The sequence below is a fragment of the Melanotaenia boesemani genome, chromosome 15, assembly GCF_017639745.1.
Source record: "Melanotaenia boesemani isolate fMelBoe1 chromosome 15, fMelBoe1.pri, whole genome shotgun sequence".
Taxonomy (NCBI): domain Eukaryota; kingdom Metazoa; phylum Chordata; class Actinopteri; order Atheriniformes; family Melanotaeniidae; genus Melanotaenia; species Melanotaenia boesemani.
Window position 1 is genome coordinate 11,362,491 of NC_055696.1, and position 17,979 is coordinate 11,380,469.

Here is a 17,979-nt window from a genome sequence, read left to right on the forward strand (position 1 = left end):
ACAATTTTCCAATCACAGGTTGCAATTTGTATGTTTAAGGAGGATGACTCCCGTGGCTGGCCTATGATGTCCATAAAATATATTATGTATGTGGAAGTGCAATTAAAAATTTACCTGAAGTTCCTATTTCAAGAGCTACACAAAGGCTTGGGTGTCCTGTTATGAGGAAAATGCCTAAAACCTGCTGAAACTTAATGAACTCACATCTTTCATTTAACAATGTAAAATTATTCTAAGTTCTATGAACATTTTTATTTTTTTAATCTTGATGAGGAAAAAAGTGAATCAAAATTATGTTGAGTATCAGAGTTGTGCTTGTTGCGTTACTAGGTGTAGCAACGCCCTCTAGTGGAAGACAGAGTATACTACACATAACTGTTCTGAGTATTGTGCTCAGTCTTCCTTAAAGTTTTAACGAATAAGAAGAAATTCACTTCTTTCCTCTAAAAACAGGCTTCATAGATTCAGTATTATCTTGGATTTTAAATTCTGTTTATGGTATTTATGAATCACTAGTTGTTTTAGGGCTTATGTCAATATCAAACCACAATTTCAAATTTAAAGTTTAATATAAATTATTATTGTGGTCAAGGGTCTGATAAACTTTAAGAAAATATATGTTAAAAAATAATTTTAACTTACTATACTTTGAAAATTATATCTTAATCAGTGAAAGTAACTTGTTGAATTACTCATGGTTTAAATGGCACCATGAGCTGCTAGCTAGTCAACAACTGGCCAAGTTGTTAACCACTTCATTAATCAGGCAAAGTCCAAACCAGTTTGTAATTCAGTTTGAACACCTGGTCTACCTACGAAATTACATTAAGTGTCTAACACTGGTATTACTCTATTTAGGGAAATATCTGCAAACTAATTCTTAAAAAATTAGTCCTACCTCATCCAGTGGGTCACAAATTGGCCAAAAGGAAAATGGTCAATATAAATGTAGAGCAATCTGCTTCAGATTTGAATCTGAGACTTTGACTTTATTGTTGAATAGTGCTACAGTGGGACACAAACACTTTATAAAATACATTTAACTTAAAATGGGAAGTTGAATTAAACTGATTAGCATTGGGGTACACTAAGAAACAGCTGTTTTTAAAAGGGCTTTCTGAAACTTGGAAGTTAAGGAATATCCCGTTTAGAAGGCAACTTTGGTTCAACTGTGCTCCATTCTGTACATAGAATTTACCTAGATTAGGTATGTTTCAATAAATAAAATAAATATTGGTTGTATTAAAACAGTTTGGAGCAGAAATCTGACAGTCACAAAACTGTGCCCTAAGAAATGTGCAAATAAAGCATTGTTGGAACCTTTAAAGTCAACCTTTAAAGTCAAACTTTCAGATGTAGGGAGAAGATACTATGAAACCATACGGTGTCACCACTGGAAAGAAACTACTAAAAATAACTAGAAAATGCACAAATGCAAATAAAAACAAAAACATCCACCCTTGTCACTTAAGCAGCTAATAAATAAACTAATAAAAACAGGACAACACCACATGATTCATACAGAATTCAGACTTTTATTTTGTAGTATACATTTATTCATTTTGTAGTATACATTTACAAACTATTTGTGCGTTACCAATTCTTTGGGACCAAGGCTAATAAGCAGACATTATAAACCCACACAGACTATTCTCTTAATGAACAGACAGGGAATTTGCTTAGTTACAACAATGCCTTGCAAATAAAACAGCCAGAGACTGAAAAGGACAAGATGTTACTAAGTAGCTATGTTGGTCTCATTAAGTGCTGTGAGGAAAAACTGTTTCCAGTGCTCCGGGTTTTGGTGGATTTACTGAGTGATGCCAATGACCCCACAGGCCAGCCGTCCACCAGCATTACCAGTCTTCAGGCTTTCTTCATTTCCTCCTTTTCCCAGATCATCTGCTTTCTCATGGATCTGATATATAAGACAAAGAATGTTTTTTAAAAATCTTATGGCTTAGAAACTTACTAGTCTAGAGTCAATACAAGGGGTGGGCAATATCAGCTAAAAATGATATTGCAATGTTTTTTCTAAAATCTCAACGATATCATAGGCAATTTTGATGTCTTTGGCCAAACAGGAAGTAACATCCTCTGTATAATCCTTCCATCTTTTGCTCGACTTGGTACAAGGAGTACAGCAAAATAAAGCCTTGCTTGTAGTATGTATCCAAGTCCTGCTTGTTTTTGGACATTTTCCTGCATCAACACACCTGATCCATATGATAGCTTGTTTTTAAGTTCTGCACAAGCCTCTAATGAGTCATTAAAAATTTGACTCAAGTGTCTTGGAACAGTTAAACATGTAAAATCTGCAGGATAATGACTTAACAGGTCCACAGTTGTTAATCCCTGCACTAGTGAATCAGAATTTTTTTTATTTTTTTTTTTTAAGGGGCTTGAAATAACTGAGATGAGTACAGAAGGTATTTTTCTAAACTATTTTTTTTAACTAAAAAAAACCCTCTATATTTGAATTCATTTATATCCAATACTTGCAAGTTCAATAAATAATACTTACTTTACCAAATCAGCAACAGTTTATTTTTCTAATAAAACAGACGCAGTAAAAACATTTTATACCGGTGTCAAAAACTATACCAGTATCTACGCTAACGATATGATATTGCCAATCCCTAGTCAAGACCTTTGTTTACCAGTTTGGCAAATATGATTCATTAAAGTCACTTTTCCTTACCACCATGGTTCTGCCAATTATGGAGTATGGGCCTGCAAGTGTGACAACACTGTCTGTGATGTTTATCTTAGCAACGTTATCTGCTCCTGCAGTCACATTCCCCAAATCACCAACGTGTCTAAAAAGACAGTAAAACAAAGACAAAAACATTAACATCTATACTCAGAACATACACCAACATCCTCAAAAAGGTATACACTGGATGTGAGCTTGACATTTGAACTTGCAACATCAGTTGCAAATTTGCAACATTTGGACAAGAGTTTAAACAAACACGTTTCACAAGCCAGCTTCCCAGTAAAAAGTCAGAATAAATGAAATGGCCAAGATGGTATGCAACCTTCCAGTAAAGTTCTGGCAATGAGTTTGAGTGCTGACAGTGTATGTAGCTCTCCATAAGCCTAAAATACTATGTCCAATTACAAGTAATAATAATGTCTGCACAAAAACCAAAACTAGAGGTGAGGAGTTTCATACACCTTGTAAACAAGCTGCCCAACAAAGCCACTGCAGTTTTTATCATGTCCAGCCTCTCTGCAATTAATGAAGGCAGCAACTCTGGAGCACTTGCACTTGTGAATACACATGATTTGCTAATAATCTGTAAACAGGCAAGTGCTAACCCAGACCTAATTCTCCAGGGAGTAAAAGAAGCTATTGTTACATGAAGATTTATTTAGGATGGCACATTTAACTTAAATACATTAATATGCTGTCACTTCCATGCATTTATCGCAGAAAACTTGGGAGGCAATATGTATGATTCTATAGACCAAGATTTTAGATGACTGATTAGCAAACAGCCATCTGGAGTTTTGCGAATGGCCCCATTTAACCAAGTAAACCATTTGGGAATTTGGTTTCAAAAGCAGTTAGCCAGGTACCCAGTCATGATGTAGTCACACAAATTAAGAAAACTATGGTTAACTAAAGATAATTAGGTGAGTTTTAAAAAGTCATGATACTTAGGCAGCTCATGTACCCATATAAAAAATATGCAGGCAATCTGATAAAAAAAAAAAAAAAAAAAAAAAAAAAAAAAAAAAAGGTGAAAACGACTCATTAATATACTGGTCACTGAGACCAAGTGCATTTAGATCATATACTGTATATTCTTCAGGACAAAAAAGCTCAATGAATACCATTTACGCATTTTTCTGATTAAATTTATTTACCGTCATGTTTAAAAAGCATTTTGACATGACATTTGAGAGTTCTTTTATCATTAACTTTCCAGGCACTATAATTTCCCAAACATTGCACAGCTACTCTCTCTCAGGTCGACTCACCTTTCTGCATCATTAGGACCTGCATGGTTCTTGTTGTGGGGATTGTAGTGGGGCCCTGCACTGATGCACCCTGGGGGAAAAAAAAAAAAGATTTAACCAAGTGGACAAAAATACACCAATACATAGATCTGGAATTTTATAAACCTGCTAAGATTAAGGTTTGATCAGCTTCTTACCATTTGTGTTATCACCAAAAGCATGGACATGAAAGCCATGCTCACCAGGGGTAAGGCCACTGATTTCTCCAGTCAGCTTTACAGGAGTTGATTCGCTCTAGTAAAAGACACAAAGAGAGCCGTCAAACTCAGGCGGCTGTGAGGACAATTCAAGAAAAGACTGCATCCATCTAATCACGTGTCCGTCAACAACAAAAAAATAATTAAATGCATTCTGGTTATTTGCTTTGTGTAACTATATGCATATATTACAAAACTGCCACTACACATAAAAGGGCTCAAGTGTCCAACTCTTAAATCCTCATACTTACATTTCTTTTCTCTTAGATATGCATCAGTAGTGGACTATCGGCTTCCATCGTTTGTAATATCTAGAACTACAGTATAATGAATGCTTAGGGAGGCAAGGCTGTAAAGTTGAAGTCAGTGGGTCATATCATTGTAAAGCATTATCAGCGCTACAAATATTAATACGAGGTGAAAACACTGTCATTGACAACGTGTTTCCACCACGTACTAAAGCCACATGGCTGCCCAGTCTCGCCTAATTCTTATCAATAAGGCCAAAAAAGTAAAAACTTATCAAGGACGAGGTCAAGCAATGACTCAGCAAAATACGAGTGGGCTGCGGTTTGAGTTTGCTTTTTCTTTCAAGGCAAACTATAATGCAGCGTTTTCTTGCAACCTGGTTTTTAGTTTTAAAAAAAATAATTCAACAGTGCGAAACAGGAAACCACATAACAATGTCAACGTTAACATTAGAATGACGCAGCAAAAGCTGGACTTATGCAACTTTGGCGTTTACACTGTTAATTATTACCAAACCACAGGCCGTAAATGTTCAAAGGTTATGACTTAATTGACAAAGCTTTGATTTCAGACATTACGCTCATTGAGTAATTATACTATCGCACGAGCAGTCTACTTTGAATTTAAAATTGCCTGCTAGCTCCGATATATGCGCGCCTCGCGTTGTTTTGCAACGGGGGTTGAATGCTGATTTGCACTGAAGAATTATCGAATAATTAATGCAAATCTGCGGGCATTCACCAAAGCAGCTCAAGTTCAATGCCTTGTCATTTCAACGAAACATGGAACTAGCTAGCAAGCGGACTATTTAGGTCCCTTTCAAAATGAACTCAGATGTCAACTAGAGTGTGCATGGAGAACTTAGCTAGCTTAGTATGCGAGCGCCGAAGAACCGAACGAGAGAATCTTAAATCTCCATTTCCGCCTCCCTTTGTTGCGCAGTGCTGCGTATCTTACCTCCTGTTCAAAATATACTGTCCCGCTGGTCTCTCCGGCTCCTTTCAACACACAAACAGCTTTCAGCACCATGTTTGCAATAGTTCCTCTAGACACCAAGTAACTGCTCTTCCCTGAAAAGGAGAACCGATAGCGTGTATAAGCCTGATGGGCGGACTTATATTACAGACAACCAATCATAATCAAGTTAAAAGAAAAATTAATAATTTGATTGGTCAGAGACTATTAACAGCCTATCAGAACACAGATTTACGTACGTGAACAGATTCAACTCCATTGAAGAAACATGTCGGAGATATTTTAAAAATTATCTAAATAAAACGTATTAATGTCACATTATTAGTTTTGACTCAGAGCCACGTGTGAATAACCCTCTATTACTGTTGGTTATTTAAGTTCATAATTAAAATAAGTAAAGGTAACTAAAAATGCTTTATTCATATTGTAGGTCACGTGAAATCGAACAATTCAATTTTACTAAGTACATTAAACAAGACTACATTGTTTTCACAATAATATAAAAACCAGTTTATATTTCAGAATTCAATTTAAGTGCATGAAAATGATAGTTTCATATGAGGATGAAGTTGAGCTATTCCACCTGCCTTTCATGACGAGAACTCACCTTAAATATTTGATCTCTTGAGCACCACAAAAGAAATAGTTATCATACACTGACTGTTTCAATAAGTAGCAGAACATTAAAGTATGGTATGGACACAAATACAAGAAACAACGTGATTTGGTACAAAAATAGTTTATTAAAAACAATTTCCTGTGGCTGAAATATTGAAGGTTTTGTATCCATGTCTTTTCTATTTTAATCAAATCATAGAAACATTTGTCAATTTTCAAACCACTAGGAGTTAAAAACGTTAAAGCAAGGGGCCTCTGCTGTTTTTTACGTGTCCATTTGTTTCTCAGATAAACAAATCACTGATTATTAACAACAATTAACATGAACCTTTAAAGTTGTCAGTGATACAAGCATATTTACAGCAGCGTTCCAGGCAGTACCCCTTCATTTCATCGCTCCATTTCTACTTTCACTGCCTCAGTTAAACATCAGTCCACAACTAGAGTTGCATTAGCTGATTCCAGGTGTATGTTGATTAGAACTAAATTAAATCTGTATATGACGAACAGACACCATTTTTATAGGCTGCTTGTAAAGATGGTGGTAGCGGGGCGGGGGGCTGGAACCAGATTTTTAAAATCTGGAACCAAGCAAGCCAAGTGGAAAACAACTGCAAAATCAGTTTCAGTTATTTGATACAATCAGAAAAGACTGACATTTTGTTAAGGGGAAAAAAAATCTTCCTTCTTTTTCTGTCATTGGAGACAATAGTGATTTGCTTTTATTTCCTGAATATTTCAAAGTCACTGTATTTCAATGAAGAATGTGATGATATGTCATGTCATGCTTTATGCTGGCAAAGGAACACCATCAAGTAAGGAATGCTCTCCCATCACCTCCTATAAATACCACAGTTGGTTAGTTAGGATACAATATGGTGTCTAAAAGTATGACGTGAGCTTCACAATTTCTATACTTTAAAAAAAATTCTTCCATTTTTGTGCAGGTTAAGACGCTTTGCAAGCTTTGCCTGAAGCAAAGTTGCTGATTGAGGGTACTACAGTGTTGTGTATTTTTTGTTTAAACCAGTAAATGTTATTAAATGCATACATAGGTTTGATGATAGCTTTGCAATAAAGGGACATCTGTATCAGTACTCAAAGAATAGGAAGTATTGGTGATTTGGTAAAAAGGCTTGATTAGAATGAGTTACTTTTCGGGAATAATTTGGTTACAAGATCTTCTCAAAACAAGCTCAGATGCTTAAGAGTCCCTTGACGAGTCTCAGTACTAGTGGACGTGTCATTTTAAAAGCTTATAATAAATCCATGAAATGACGATGGGTTTGTAAATACAAAGTACTGGACTTCAAAAGAGCACATTTCACTAATTAATCAGTTAAAGCAAACAAGTGTCAGGCAGAATAAAGACAATACATGTCCTTATTAAGCTTGATAAAGTGTGGCTCAAAGGGTGAAAAGACACATTATGAAAAGGAGAAAGTTTGTGTTCAGAATTTTGCATTATCCCAACTCAGACGATCTTTTTCAGTCAGAAATCCATTTCCATTCAAATCCCTGCAAGTAATTCAATTTCATTTTAAGGCCACTAATAGTCCTTTTAAAACGGTGCCTTTGTGACTGTGAAACTGTAATGACTCAACACTAAACAAGATGATGAAAAAAATAATGGAGCATCTATTACAACAGAGTTGTTTGAGACAAAGTTCAGTGTTCGACATGACATTTTGGCAAAATTAAAAAACATATCTCTAAAAGAACACATATACATCTTTGAGAAGTCCCTGCCATCCCACAGATGAAGAAACTGAGTTAATCCCTGCCCCCCACCCCTTTGTCTCAACACAAGCTAAAAGAAAAAACCTAAATTTTACATGCAAAACTCATTCTTACAATTTATAAGAACATAAACTAAAGTTCTGAGACAATATTTAACAAAAGCTGACTTGTTTTATAAACAGATGTTTTTGTGATTTAGATGCAGATGCAAGGCCAGATTATAACTCTGATGCTTGGAAACATCCATCTTTCATTTGCTTGACAATGTGTGTGAGAGGCTATTTTCATAAAATGTGCTACTGCAAAGAAATTTTCAGTGACCAACTGACAAATAGTTACGAGTTAGAATTCAACCTTTCGACAACTGAGACTGACTATTAAGAGTGAACAAAAGCTTTTATGTATTTTAGTGGTTCACGTGAATCTCTGGCTGCAGGCCTATGATGCCACTTCCTGTTTTGTTTCTGTGGGCTCACTTTGAGTTAACGGCGAGGGGTCAGAGGGCTCCTGATCTCCTGTCGCAGTAGTTATCTCTGGGGGCTGAGCTAAATGTTCAGAATCTGCTTTCTTTTGAGAAGTTTCCCCATCTGGGTCTTTACTGGTTTCCATGGTAACCTCAGGAGTCACATGAGACTGCTCTGCGCTGTTTGAGGTCCGAAATTTGTCCATGTTTTCCAGTTCGGCCAATCGATCATCTCTATCCCACCTTGTGGTCCTCTCTCGCCGTTCCGACCGCCTCGGCCTTTCCCCTTTTCCATCATCACCTCTGCCTCTTTCCCGACTCCCCCCTTCTCCCCTGCTTCTTTCTCCTACCTCCCCCCTCCCTCGATCCCTCTCCCCCTCATCACTTCGCCCTCGATCCCTGTCTCTGTCGGGGCTACCTCGCCTCTCCCTCCAATCTCGTCTGTCTCTGTCTCTGTCCCGATCACGGTCACGGTCTCTATCACGATCTCGTTCTCTGTCTCTCTCCCATCCTCCACCACGGTTGCCGCCATCTTCCTGCCAACCTCCAAGCCTGTCTCTTTCATCCATTTTGTCACTACCACCTCCCCTCCCTCTATCACCAAATGGACGCCTTCCACCTCCAAACCCTCTGTCCCTCTCTCTATCCCTGTTTCGATCCCAGTCTCTCTCCCTTTCTTGCTCTCGATCCCGGAATCCAGATCGGTCTCCCCTGAAAGGTCTGTCATCCATTTCTTCAGACCCTTCCATGCCTCTAGGACCCCCTGGTCTGACAAAAGGAGCAGGAGGTGGACCCTGAGGGGGAGGACCCTGAGAGGGAGGACCTTGAGGAGGAGGGCCATGCCCATGAGGGAAAGGAGGTCTCATATTGTGTGGAGGCGGCATTCCAAAGCCTGCTTTAGGCAGAGGGGCGTCATGTCGCATCATCTGAGGGAGTGGACCCCTGGGTATCATCTGTGGGGCAACAGGTGGCATGTTGAGATGAGGTGGTCTTGGTCCATGGGGTGGAGGGAATCTCTGCATGTGAGGTGGTAGCGGAACCGGAGGACGCTGAAGTGGGATTATACCTGGCCGTGCTCCCAGCAGACCACCAGAGGGAGGCTGGATGTTTCCAGGATGCCCACCTGGAAGAGCACCTTGAGGTCCAACTGGAGGACCACCTGGAAGTCCAGCCGGAGGACCACCTGGAGGTCCCAATGGAGGACCACCTTGGGGATTAGTTAGAGGGCCACCTGGAAGAGCACCTGGAGGTCCCACTGGAGGACCACCTACCTGGTTGCCTGAAGGGGAAACAAGTATACATATAATTCCTTTGAACAAATACTAATAATCAACTAACTTCAAAGTTTTCAGACAGGAATGTAAACAAATCATACAGTCTGGTGATCAGTGAGAAATAAACACTAACCTATATGTCCCATCTGATTGTTGAAGATTTTCAGACCCTCAAGGACATCATCTTTCCTGTTGCCTAATCCTGTTGGGTCGTGAGGTGGGTCATCACTTCCACCTTTGGAAGAAGGTGGAGGGCCTAATGGCAAAGGACCTGGGGGAGGAAACCCTGGGAAAAGAGTGGTAAAATACATCAAGATGATTATACATCAGTTCCATTATTTCATCGTTTCATACTACGTCATTGCAAATATCCACAGTGGCAGGAACAAGTGTAGGTCAGCATGTTGGTAGGCATATTTGGCAAACTCTCACTAATTTATGCACAAACACACACATACAGCACTGGTAAAAGCTCCAAAACATTTGCTGACACATCTACACACCAGTCATTTTTATCGGGGGCGCGAGATCAGAAACTCAGATCCTCTTGCACGACAATGCCCCCGAACATCTCTAAAATTGTTCCGGACACTAGTGCATGTGTGAAAATTTATTTAATGAAAGTCATGACATAGCAATAGGAGGTGCTACCTGGCGGCATTTGCATGGGGTTGAAGCCAGGTCTGATAAAAGGAGGAGGGGGGACCCCTGGCGTGAAGGTAGGCGGAGGTATCCCCATTGGACCGGGAAAGACTGGTGGTTGGAGGGAACCTACACCAACCATTGGCTGCTGCATTGGAGGAATCTAAAAACATAAATAGTATTTTACTGTATGTGAAATGAGAAAGTCATTTTTATTCCTCCAAGTCACATTCAAGCTTGAGTTAAGTGGTGACTAGTTTACCCTGCTGGTGTTTACCTGTGCAGGAGGAGGGGCTGCAGCGGTTACAGGTAATGCTTGCGGCTCCTCAGGCTGCTGCTGCTCAGAACGGCCATTATGTGTGAGTTCCTCTGGGTGGTCCAGAGTCTTCCTAACTCCACTCCACTCTGAAAAAAAGTCACTTTAATTAGATCAAATTATTAAATGAGAAAGCACAGTGACAGGTCAGGAGAGGCAGTGCCTCACCAACCATAAACTTCACCGCACGTCACTGATAAAGCAGATAGAAGGTACAAACTTATTAACTCTGAATTTTGTTTATTAAACTGGGAAGACTTTTCTACGCAAGAAAATCTTTCTGGAGAGGAAAATCCCAAATATTTGGATTGTTCTATTATTTTTTTTATTTGGGTATTGGTGAGAGATGCTTTCTGTCAGTGTTTTCCACATGAACAATGTGGTTAAATTTAGTTTAATGTGTTACTGCACTGGACAGGCTTTTTACCTGGCGATAAGGTCTCTATATCCAGTATCCCTCCTTCTTTTAGCTCCTCCAGCTGGTCCTCTCTTACTTTAGACCAAGGTATGTAGGTGACCCCCAGCTCAACATCCCAGTACTGTTTAAACTCAGGCTTTATGCCCTTGTTCAAAGCCCAGGCAATCTGGAGAGAAATAAAACACAAATGTGGGAATAAAAAAAAAAAATATGTGATTTGGTACTGTTTTAGTCTTTTTTTTTTTTTTTTTTTTCTTTTTAGAAAATTAGTAGGCAGCCATCTATGATGCTTACTCACCTTGATTGCTTTCTGGTTAACTTTATATGAACCTCTACTGAGTTTCTGCAGAGCCCTGAAGGCATCCTGCCTGTGTATCATGACAATGTAGGCACAGCCACGTGGAGGGATCATCTTAACAAGCGGAAAAAAACAGATCGGTGAGGAGAAAACAAAAACACTGAGATTTCAGTTTGATTAAGTCTGTTCAGCGTCCTGAAGGAATTACTTTTTGGTGACAAGTAAAGTTTTTTAGATTAACTAAGGATGTACCAATCGCTAATACAAACAGACCAATCAACTTAAGAGGCTGAGAACAGTATAAATCAAATAATTTTTTTTTTTCTTTGTTAACAGTCATTTAAAAGTGTAACACAGACACAGAACACTGTGCCAGTTGTATTGAATTTAGCCATTTTTGCAGACAACATCAGGAAGTATTGATGAGTTGAAGTATGACAAGTGACTATTGTGATGATTTGAAGGACAAACAATTCCGATACGGATTTCTCTCCTGCTGCAGAAAAACACCTCTTAGTGTCCGCCTTGCTTAGGCAGGAAAAAAAACAAGGGCAGCATATGTCCATCACTATTTAACCAAAATGTTTTGGTTTTTTTTTGTGTGCGTTTTCTAAAGTAGGGTTGTCTCATTCTGACGGGAAAAATGTGGGTTTTGAACCCTCTCACCAGGAAAAGTGTGGGTTTTAAAACACCCTCATCCCCCACGGGTGTGGGATATATATGTATACATATATAAATACCAGAGTTGAATGTTCAGTAAAATATTTGAACTTTCAATTAAAGCAAAACATACAAAAAATATTTTGTATGTTGTTATTATGGACAAAGTTTAAGATGTCAATACACTGACCAATGTTGGTAAATCACTTATTTAAATAACCGAAATGTCAGCAGAAACTTAAAACGAAGTGTCTCCTTTACTTAAGATGAGGAACCTCAAGGCTGACAACAGCTTAGAGTGTGTGTGTTTGTGAAGTTTCAGTCTGTGTCACCGTGTTTGGGACAAAAAAAAAATCATCCCATCATTATTGTGTGTAAATTCTCCAGCAGAAAACTGGATATATTTAAAGTTTTCAAACTTAAAGCCTGTTTTCAGTCATGTCTGACAAAGCAGGAAAATATTCCAGCCATCAGTCAATCAAAGCAAATCTTATATTTCCCGAAGTGTAAACAATAAACAAAAAAAAAAAAAAACAATGCTACATGTGTGCACCAAGATATGAATTTACTTACATTGATGGACTCTATCGGCCCAAACTCCTCGAGTAAAGAGGCGACATCTTGCTGTTGTGTTCTCTTGTCCAACTGACCCACCCAAAGAGTTGTACTACAAACTGAAAAGGAAAAAGAAAAAAGGTCACATCAAGAAGAGGTGAAGGAAAAAGTAAAGCAAGGTAATTGAAAAGACTGTTAAAAAACATGTTACTAAACTAAAAAAATAAATAAAAATAAAAAGAATCTTTCATGTTTATACTTAAAAGACCATGGACAGATTACAGATGACTCACTGCTCAGGGTCTCGCTCTTGGCTGGTGGAAGGCCTTTCTGCCGTCGCTCTCTCTCCTTGTCTCTCTCCCTACGCTCCTGTGAGCGAGAGCGTGGAGAATGGTGACGCCGGTCTCTGGAGCGCGAGCGAGATCGCCTGTGCCTGGATCGTCGTGTACGGGAATTAGACCGTGACCGCCTCCTCTTTGGAGATCTGGTGGAACACAAAAATGAAAAAAGAACCAGTAGCTTAAAGAACATGCTACTAGTAACTTACCAGAATTACAATGTGCGTGAGAAAATCTTTTTTTCTTTGTTGTTGTCTACTTGCCTGGAGCCTGAGTGTGACCTTCGACCGTGTCTACCCTCCCTTATAGAAGAATTATCCATGTCCGCTGATGAATTCTAATAAAATACAAAGTAAACATCTTGTGATATGTTGTAAGAAAAAACTGCTTCAGAATTAATTTGTTCAAGAGAAAATATTCACTATAACCACACAACAGCAAAAACATGCCATCAAAATTCAATAATATTACATTTAAAAAATTACAGAATCATTTAGCTGCATGGTTGTTTGCTTTGGTTATATTATTTGCAAAGTAGTTTCTTATGACCGTATAGTTTGTGATACCTGTTGTTGCTGGGCTGCGTTTTGGGGAGGGTACACCCCTGGGAAGCCTGGAGGTCCAGCAGAACCAAGGAGAGGCTGCCCTGGCATAGGATGGCCCATAGGGGGCATGCCAACAGGAAAGCTCTGACCTGGCAGTAGACCACAGGCCTGAAGCTGGCCATTAGGAGGGACAGGAATCTGAGTAAGACAACTGCAATAAATTCCATGCTCATACAAGAGGATTGTTTACAGAAGTCCATCAGATATATATTTTTCTTTGTCTGTTTCTCTTATTTTCTATTCAAACTTTTTTCACTTTAACAGGGCATAATGTATTTTTTTAAAAAAGTGGCATTATTATCCAGGTGAATAAGTAAATATAAACAGGCATTAACCGGGGTAACTCAGTTATCTTTTTTTTTTTTTTTTTTTTTTTTTTTTAAATCACACAGCAAGGAAATTTATATTGTAAGCTCATCTCTAATCTGTAGTCAAGAAATATAGATATTAAGACATAATTATTTCATTTCATCTAAAGTTTACAGAGGGACTGACTTCAACAGATAAATGCTCCAATATTTATAAAGTCATATAAAAGTTTTTTTAAATAATATAGATTGTCTGAAAAGGTGACATTCTGTTAATAAAATATTTATTACAAAACATTTTAGAAAATATATTATTATTACCTGTTGTGAGAGGTCTTGTGACATGTTCATCATCTGTGTATTAAAGTGCTCCATGTGCTGGAGGAAGGCTGGAGGCTGTTGCAAACTGGAAAAATTAAGATACACTTTGAGCTTTTAGCATAATGTTTCTTGGCATCTAAACTTCCCCCTTGTCATCACAAATTTGCTGTAATATTTGTAATAACTCTTACAATTGGGGTTGTGATGAGATTTCTTCTTTTTTCGTTTCTTCTCCCGCTTCTGGTTCATCATCATAGTCAAAACGATCCAGCAGCTTCTAACAGAGAGGCGGCGAATACACAAAAAATGGTCCTTTTAACACAGCAAGGCCTGTACAGTCTGATTTTTTTTCCCATATGAATGATATATAATCTGATAACTGTGCTCTCAGAAATGTGCAAACAAAAGAAACAGACTGTCACCTTGTCAAAGGCTGTTTTCTGCTGGGCAGACTGAGTTGGTTGTGAAGGCGGTGGAGGTTTTGACGTGGGAAGAGGAGGCTGTGGGACAACTACGCCCAACCCAGCGGAGATGCTCTGGAGTGTTGTTTGAACGGCGTGAAGAGGAGGCTGAGTGTTGGTTTCAACCTGCTTCATTGGCTGCTGCTGAAAGTTCTGAAGCATCTGCTGAAGCTAAACATTAGTGAAAGTAAGAAGATTTAGTCGTAAAGAGCAAAGAGAAGACATAAAAATTGAATGCCAAGGCTAATGCCAGTCTGCATTAGTACAAACATACCTGCTGACCCTGTGAGGACTGGATGAGCTGTGCAACAGCAGCGAAAGCATCAGAGTTGTGCAGCTGAGGAGCCAGTGTTGTGGTGGAGTTGGCTGTTACCACAGTAACAGGCTCTTTGGCTGGAGGTGGTGAAGAACCTGAGTGATAACACAATATTACTGTTTGTGTGAGGCAAATATATACTGTCAGTATTATTCACCAACACATCAGGGTACCAATATCACACTGCTATATACTTTAAAAACAACTTCTGATCCAGCAGATTCACGTTATTTTTAACAACGAATAAAAATAATTGCTTAAAAAAGCCTAACCGATATCAGCTTGGAGGTATCAAGTTAAGCCTACTAAAACAAAACAATAAACAATCAGGCAAATAACCTGGCTCATCTGTGCTTGCAAAGGATGCAGCACCACTGCTGGAGCCGGCTGCCATGTCCAACAGGGGTTGAATGACCTCGATCTTAAATACCCCGTTCTTCTGCCACAGGTTCAAAACCCGCACAATTTTACTCTACAAAAGAAAACAGGAAACATGGAATCAGGGGAAAATAGAGGATAACGGTGGGAGCATTTACCATTAGATAAAAAAAAGTGTTTATAATTTTCTAGCTAATATGTTTTGCAATTACTCTTCCACCAAAATTCACTTCTTACCCTGTCTTCTATGGGGCAAAGGCAGAGGTTCTCAAAAGTTCCCATAATGTTTTTAGTGAACCTCGGACCAAACACATCCTTGTCTGGTCCAAACTGGTGTCTGGACTGTCTAACAATAGAATCCACCACATACAAGCCTGCTACTTTATACTCAGGCTTACACTGGAGAAAGAAGAAAGAGAAAAACAAATTTGACTTGATCATGTCTGGTGAGAATAAACTGGTTCGTAAATGAGTTTGAAAACAGTTTGGCTCACCTTTTTGATGAACTTCTCCACAATCTGGACCACATGTTTATAGAGCTGAGAAAGACAGACTCAAGTAAGCTTTTTATTTTCTAGACATAGGCTGAAAAAATAACTAAGAATGTAATAAAAACACTTCCTTACTTTCATAGCTTTGATAGCTGACTTGGTGATGGAAATCATCTTTGCCCGAGATATTGGGGGCTTGGAGTCCATCAATGAGAATAACTGGGCAGAGTAGAGTATGTGTTAGATGGATGAGAAGGAAGGCCATAACACAAGAGAGAGAGAGAATGAAACAGAGAGAAAGTAGGTGATGCTTATTCTTTTTATTGCATTGCATATATATACAACAAACTCCACTGTCCTCTCATTATAAAAGTGACCGAAAACAAACTCTTCACTCATTGTTTTGCTTAGAACAAGACCTAAACCACATTTAAGGTATAGATGAAAAACCTAGTTAGTTTCTTTAGCTGGCAGCTGGTTTTCTTAGCTAGTATTTGACTGATTGCCACAAATGATAATCAGCCTAGTTTTCTATATCTTGACATAGTAGGAAAGAGGTACCAAAGACACACAGTCATGTAACCAAAAGTATATAGTATAAATTAATGTTGTACTCTGCTTTTTTTCACCATTTTCAAGCATCCTAATAGCTAATAACTTGTGTAGTGTAATATCAAAAGCCAAGGTGGCCAAGTTGCAGGGACATTTCTTAAGTACACAATGCTCTATCTTTCTCTAGTTAAAGTGTGACTTCTCGTTAACAACACCAACTACATCCTCTACTTACACAGAAACTACAACATCTCTATAATGGTTAAAACAGGAATCACTTAGTGTAGTATGAGTGTGAACTTTCTACGTTCTCTGTGTTTGATAGAGGACTGGGTCTGTTTGGACTGCAGTCCTTGCAGTATCAACAATCAGCTCTCAGGCCTTCCCGTAGCTTGGACTGCCTCCTTCAACAATCACATGGTGCATTAATGAAACAGCAATGTGCGCTTGATCCGTAAACTTGCGGTATACTATTAACTTGGTTTTGTACGATATGTTACTTCAACGTGATGACAGCAGTAATGTTACCACCTAACCCTTGGTAACCATAACTTGCTCCAGCTAGCTAACATCCTAGACCTAGAGGATAACTAGCGATGATGGGCTATTGCTGCGTTAGCTTCCCAGAAGGCAGAGAACCCTGCCATTTGAATCAGTAACATTACTTTGGTTGCAGGAGTGCAACATTATCGTTAACTCAATTAGGCTAAAGTCAATGAAGACGTACAGCTTGCAGGCCCATTGGTCGGACCTGATCGGCTAGTTACAGTGCAACACAGCGACACCATGACCAGCACCAGCAGACTCGGTGGGATCATGGTCTGTGCAAGTTCTGCAGGCGGCTTACCTCCTGGTTAAAGGCGTTGACGGCATCCATGATTGCCTGACGCTCCGAGCCTTCCCCTTAACTCCCGATTCCCCGTTTACAACGATGTTTATTCAAGGAAGAGTCGGTACAACATGTCCGCTCCCGGTAGCTAACACCAGTTAGCTTCGCAGTGGTAGCTTTCGGGTCGGCGGGCACGGCAAAGCATGATGGGATTTAATGTTGTTGTTCTATACTTTATCCAGTAGGGGGCGGACGTGCTAATTGACTTCTATATAAAAGCATTTCACTGGAGAGACAATATGCTAAATAAATAAATAAATAAATAAATAAATAAATAAATAAAAGGCTTCTAACTGATCAATGAAAGGTGGATTTGAAAAGATGATGAGTAATTATAAGCTAACAAATAAGTATGAAAACTAAGCGACATTAAATGGTCACCTTGGAGCTGAAATTTAAGATGTTGACAGTTTCTGAATATAGGTTACATTAGGGAGATATCTAGACATCTGCTTTCTTTTTAAAGGAACAAAGAGAATTTAGCTTTTTATATCTAATATTTATTTGTAGAAAACTGGAACTAATATGAGGTTACACTGGAAAAAGAAATGTTTTAAAAATATCTTCTGTTATTTTAAACCCAAACACCACATCATTTAAGCAAAGTTAGAAAAAAAATGATCGTTCATAAAGTGATGGCTTTCCATAGACTTGGGCTATGTTCACATGTTCAAAACAATCTCTGGGGTCATAGCTACAGAAAAAACCTATTTACACAACATCTTTATTTTTTTAACCATTTCAGGGTTAAACTGGACAGGACAACAGTGATAAATTGCCTTAAGAGATATCTTTTTTTTTTTTTACTTTGATACTAATATATCTGTAAGAAATAGTTACAGAAAACACAATTTTCTTACAGTTATGCCCATTATCTGTTTCACAT

The 17,979-nt window shown here is 38.6% G+C and overlaps 2 protein-coding genes across 3 annotated transcripts; both read right to left on the bottom strand.

Annotated features, from left to right (window-relative positions):
* Positions 1–1,538: 1,538 nt before the first annotated feature.
* sod1 (superoxide dismutase 1, soluble) lies at positions 1,539–5,585 on the bottom strand. The gene is made up of 5 exons (XM_042008770.1): positions 5,433–5,585; positions 4,167–4,263; positions 3,991–4,060; positions 2,702–2,819; positions 1,539–1,918 (listed from the first exon to the last, which is right to left on the bottom strand). The coding sequence occupies exons 1-5, from the start codon at positions 5,502–5,504 to the stop codon at positions 1,811–1,813; spliced, it is 465 nt and encodes a 154-aa protein (XP_041864704.1). The 5' UTR covers positions 5,505–5,585; the 3' UTR covers positions 1,539–1,810.
* Positions 5,586–6,173: 588 nt separating this feature from the next.
* Positions 6,174–17,222, bottom strand: scaf4a (SR-related CTD-associated factor 4a). Of its 2 annotated transcripts, none has more exons than XM_042008378.1 (19): positions 17,052–17,222; positions 15,788–15,871; positions 15,656–15,700; positions 15,399–15,560; positions 15,123–15,255; positions 14,742–14,878; positions 14,429–14,638; positions 14,198–14,280; positions 14,007–14,091; positions 13,339–13,515; positions 13,036–13,109; positions 12,728–12,918; positions 12,453–12,553; positions 11,220–11,333; positions 10,931–11,087; positions 10,465–10,592; positions 10,197–10,350; positions 9,679–9,831; positions 6,174–9,550 (listed from the first exon to the last, which is right to left on the bottom strand). In XM_042008378.1, the coding sequence occupies exons 1-19, from the start codon at positions 17,079–17,081 to the stop codon at positions 8,247–8,249; spliced, it is 3,522 nt and encodes a 1,173-aa protein (XP_041864312.1). In that variant the 5' UTR covers positions 17,082–17,222; the 3' UTR covers positions 6,174–8,246. The 2 variants fall into 2 exon arrangements, with proteins under 2 accessions (XP_041864312.1, XP_041864311.1); XM_042008377.1 differs by having other exon boundaries at positions 14,198–14,283.
* Positions 17,223–17,979: the final 757 nt, after the last annotated feature.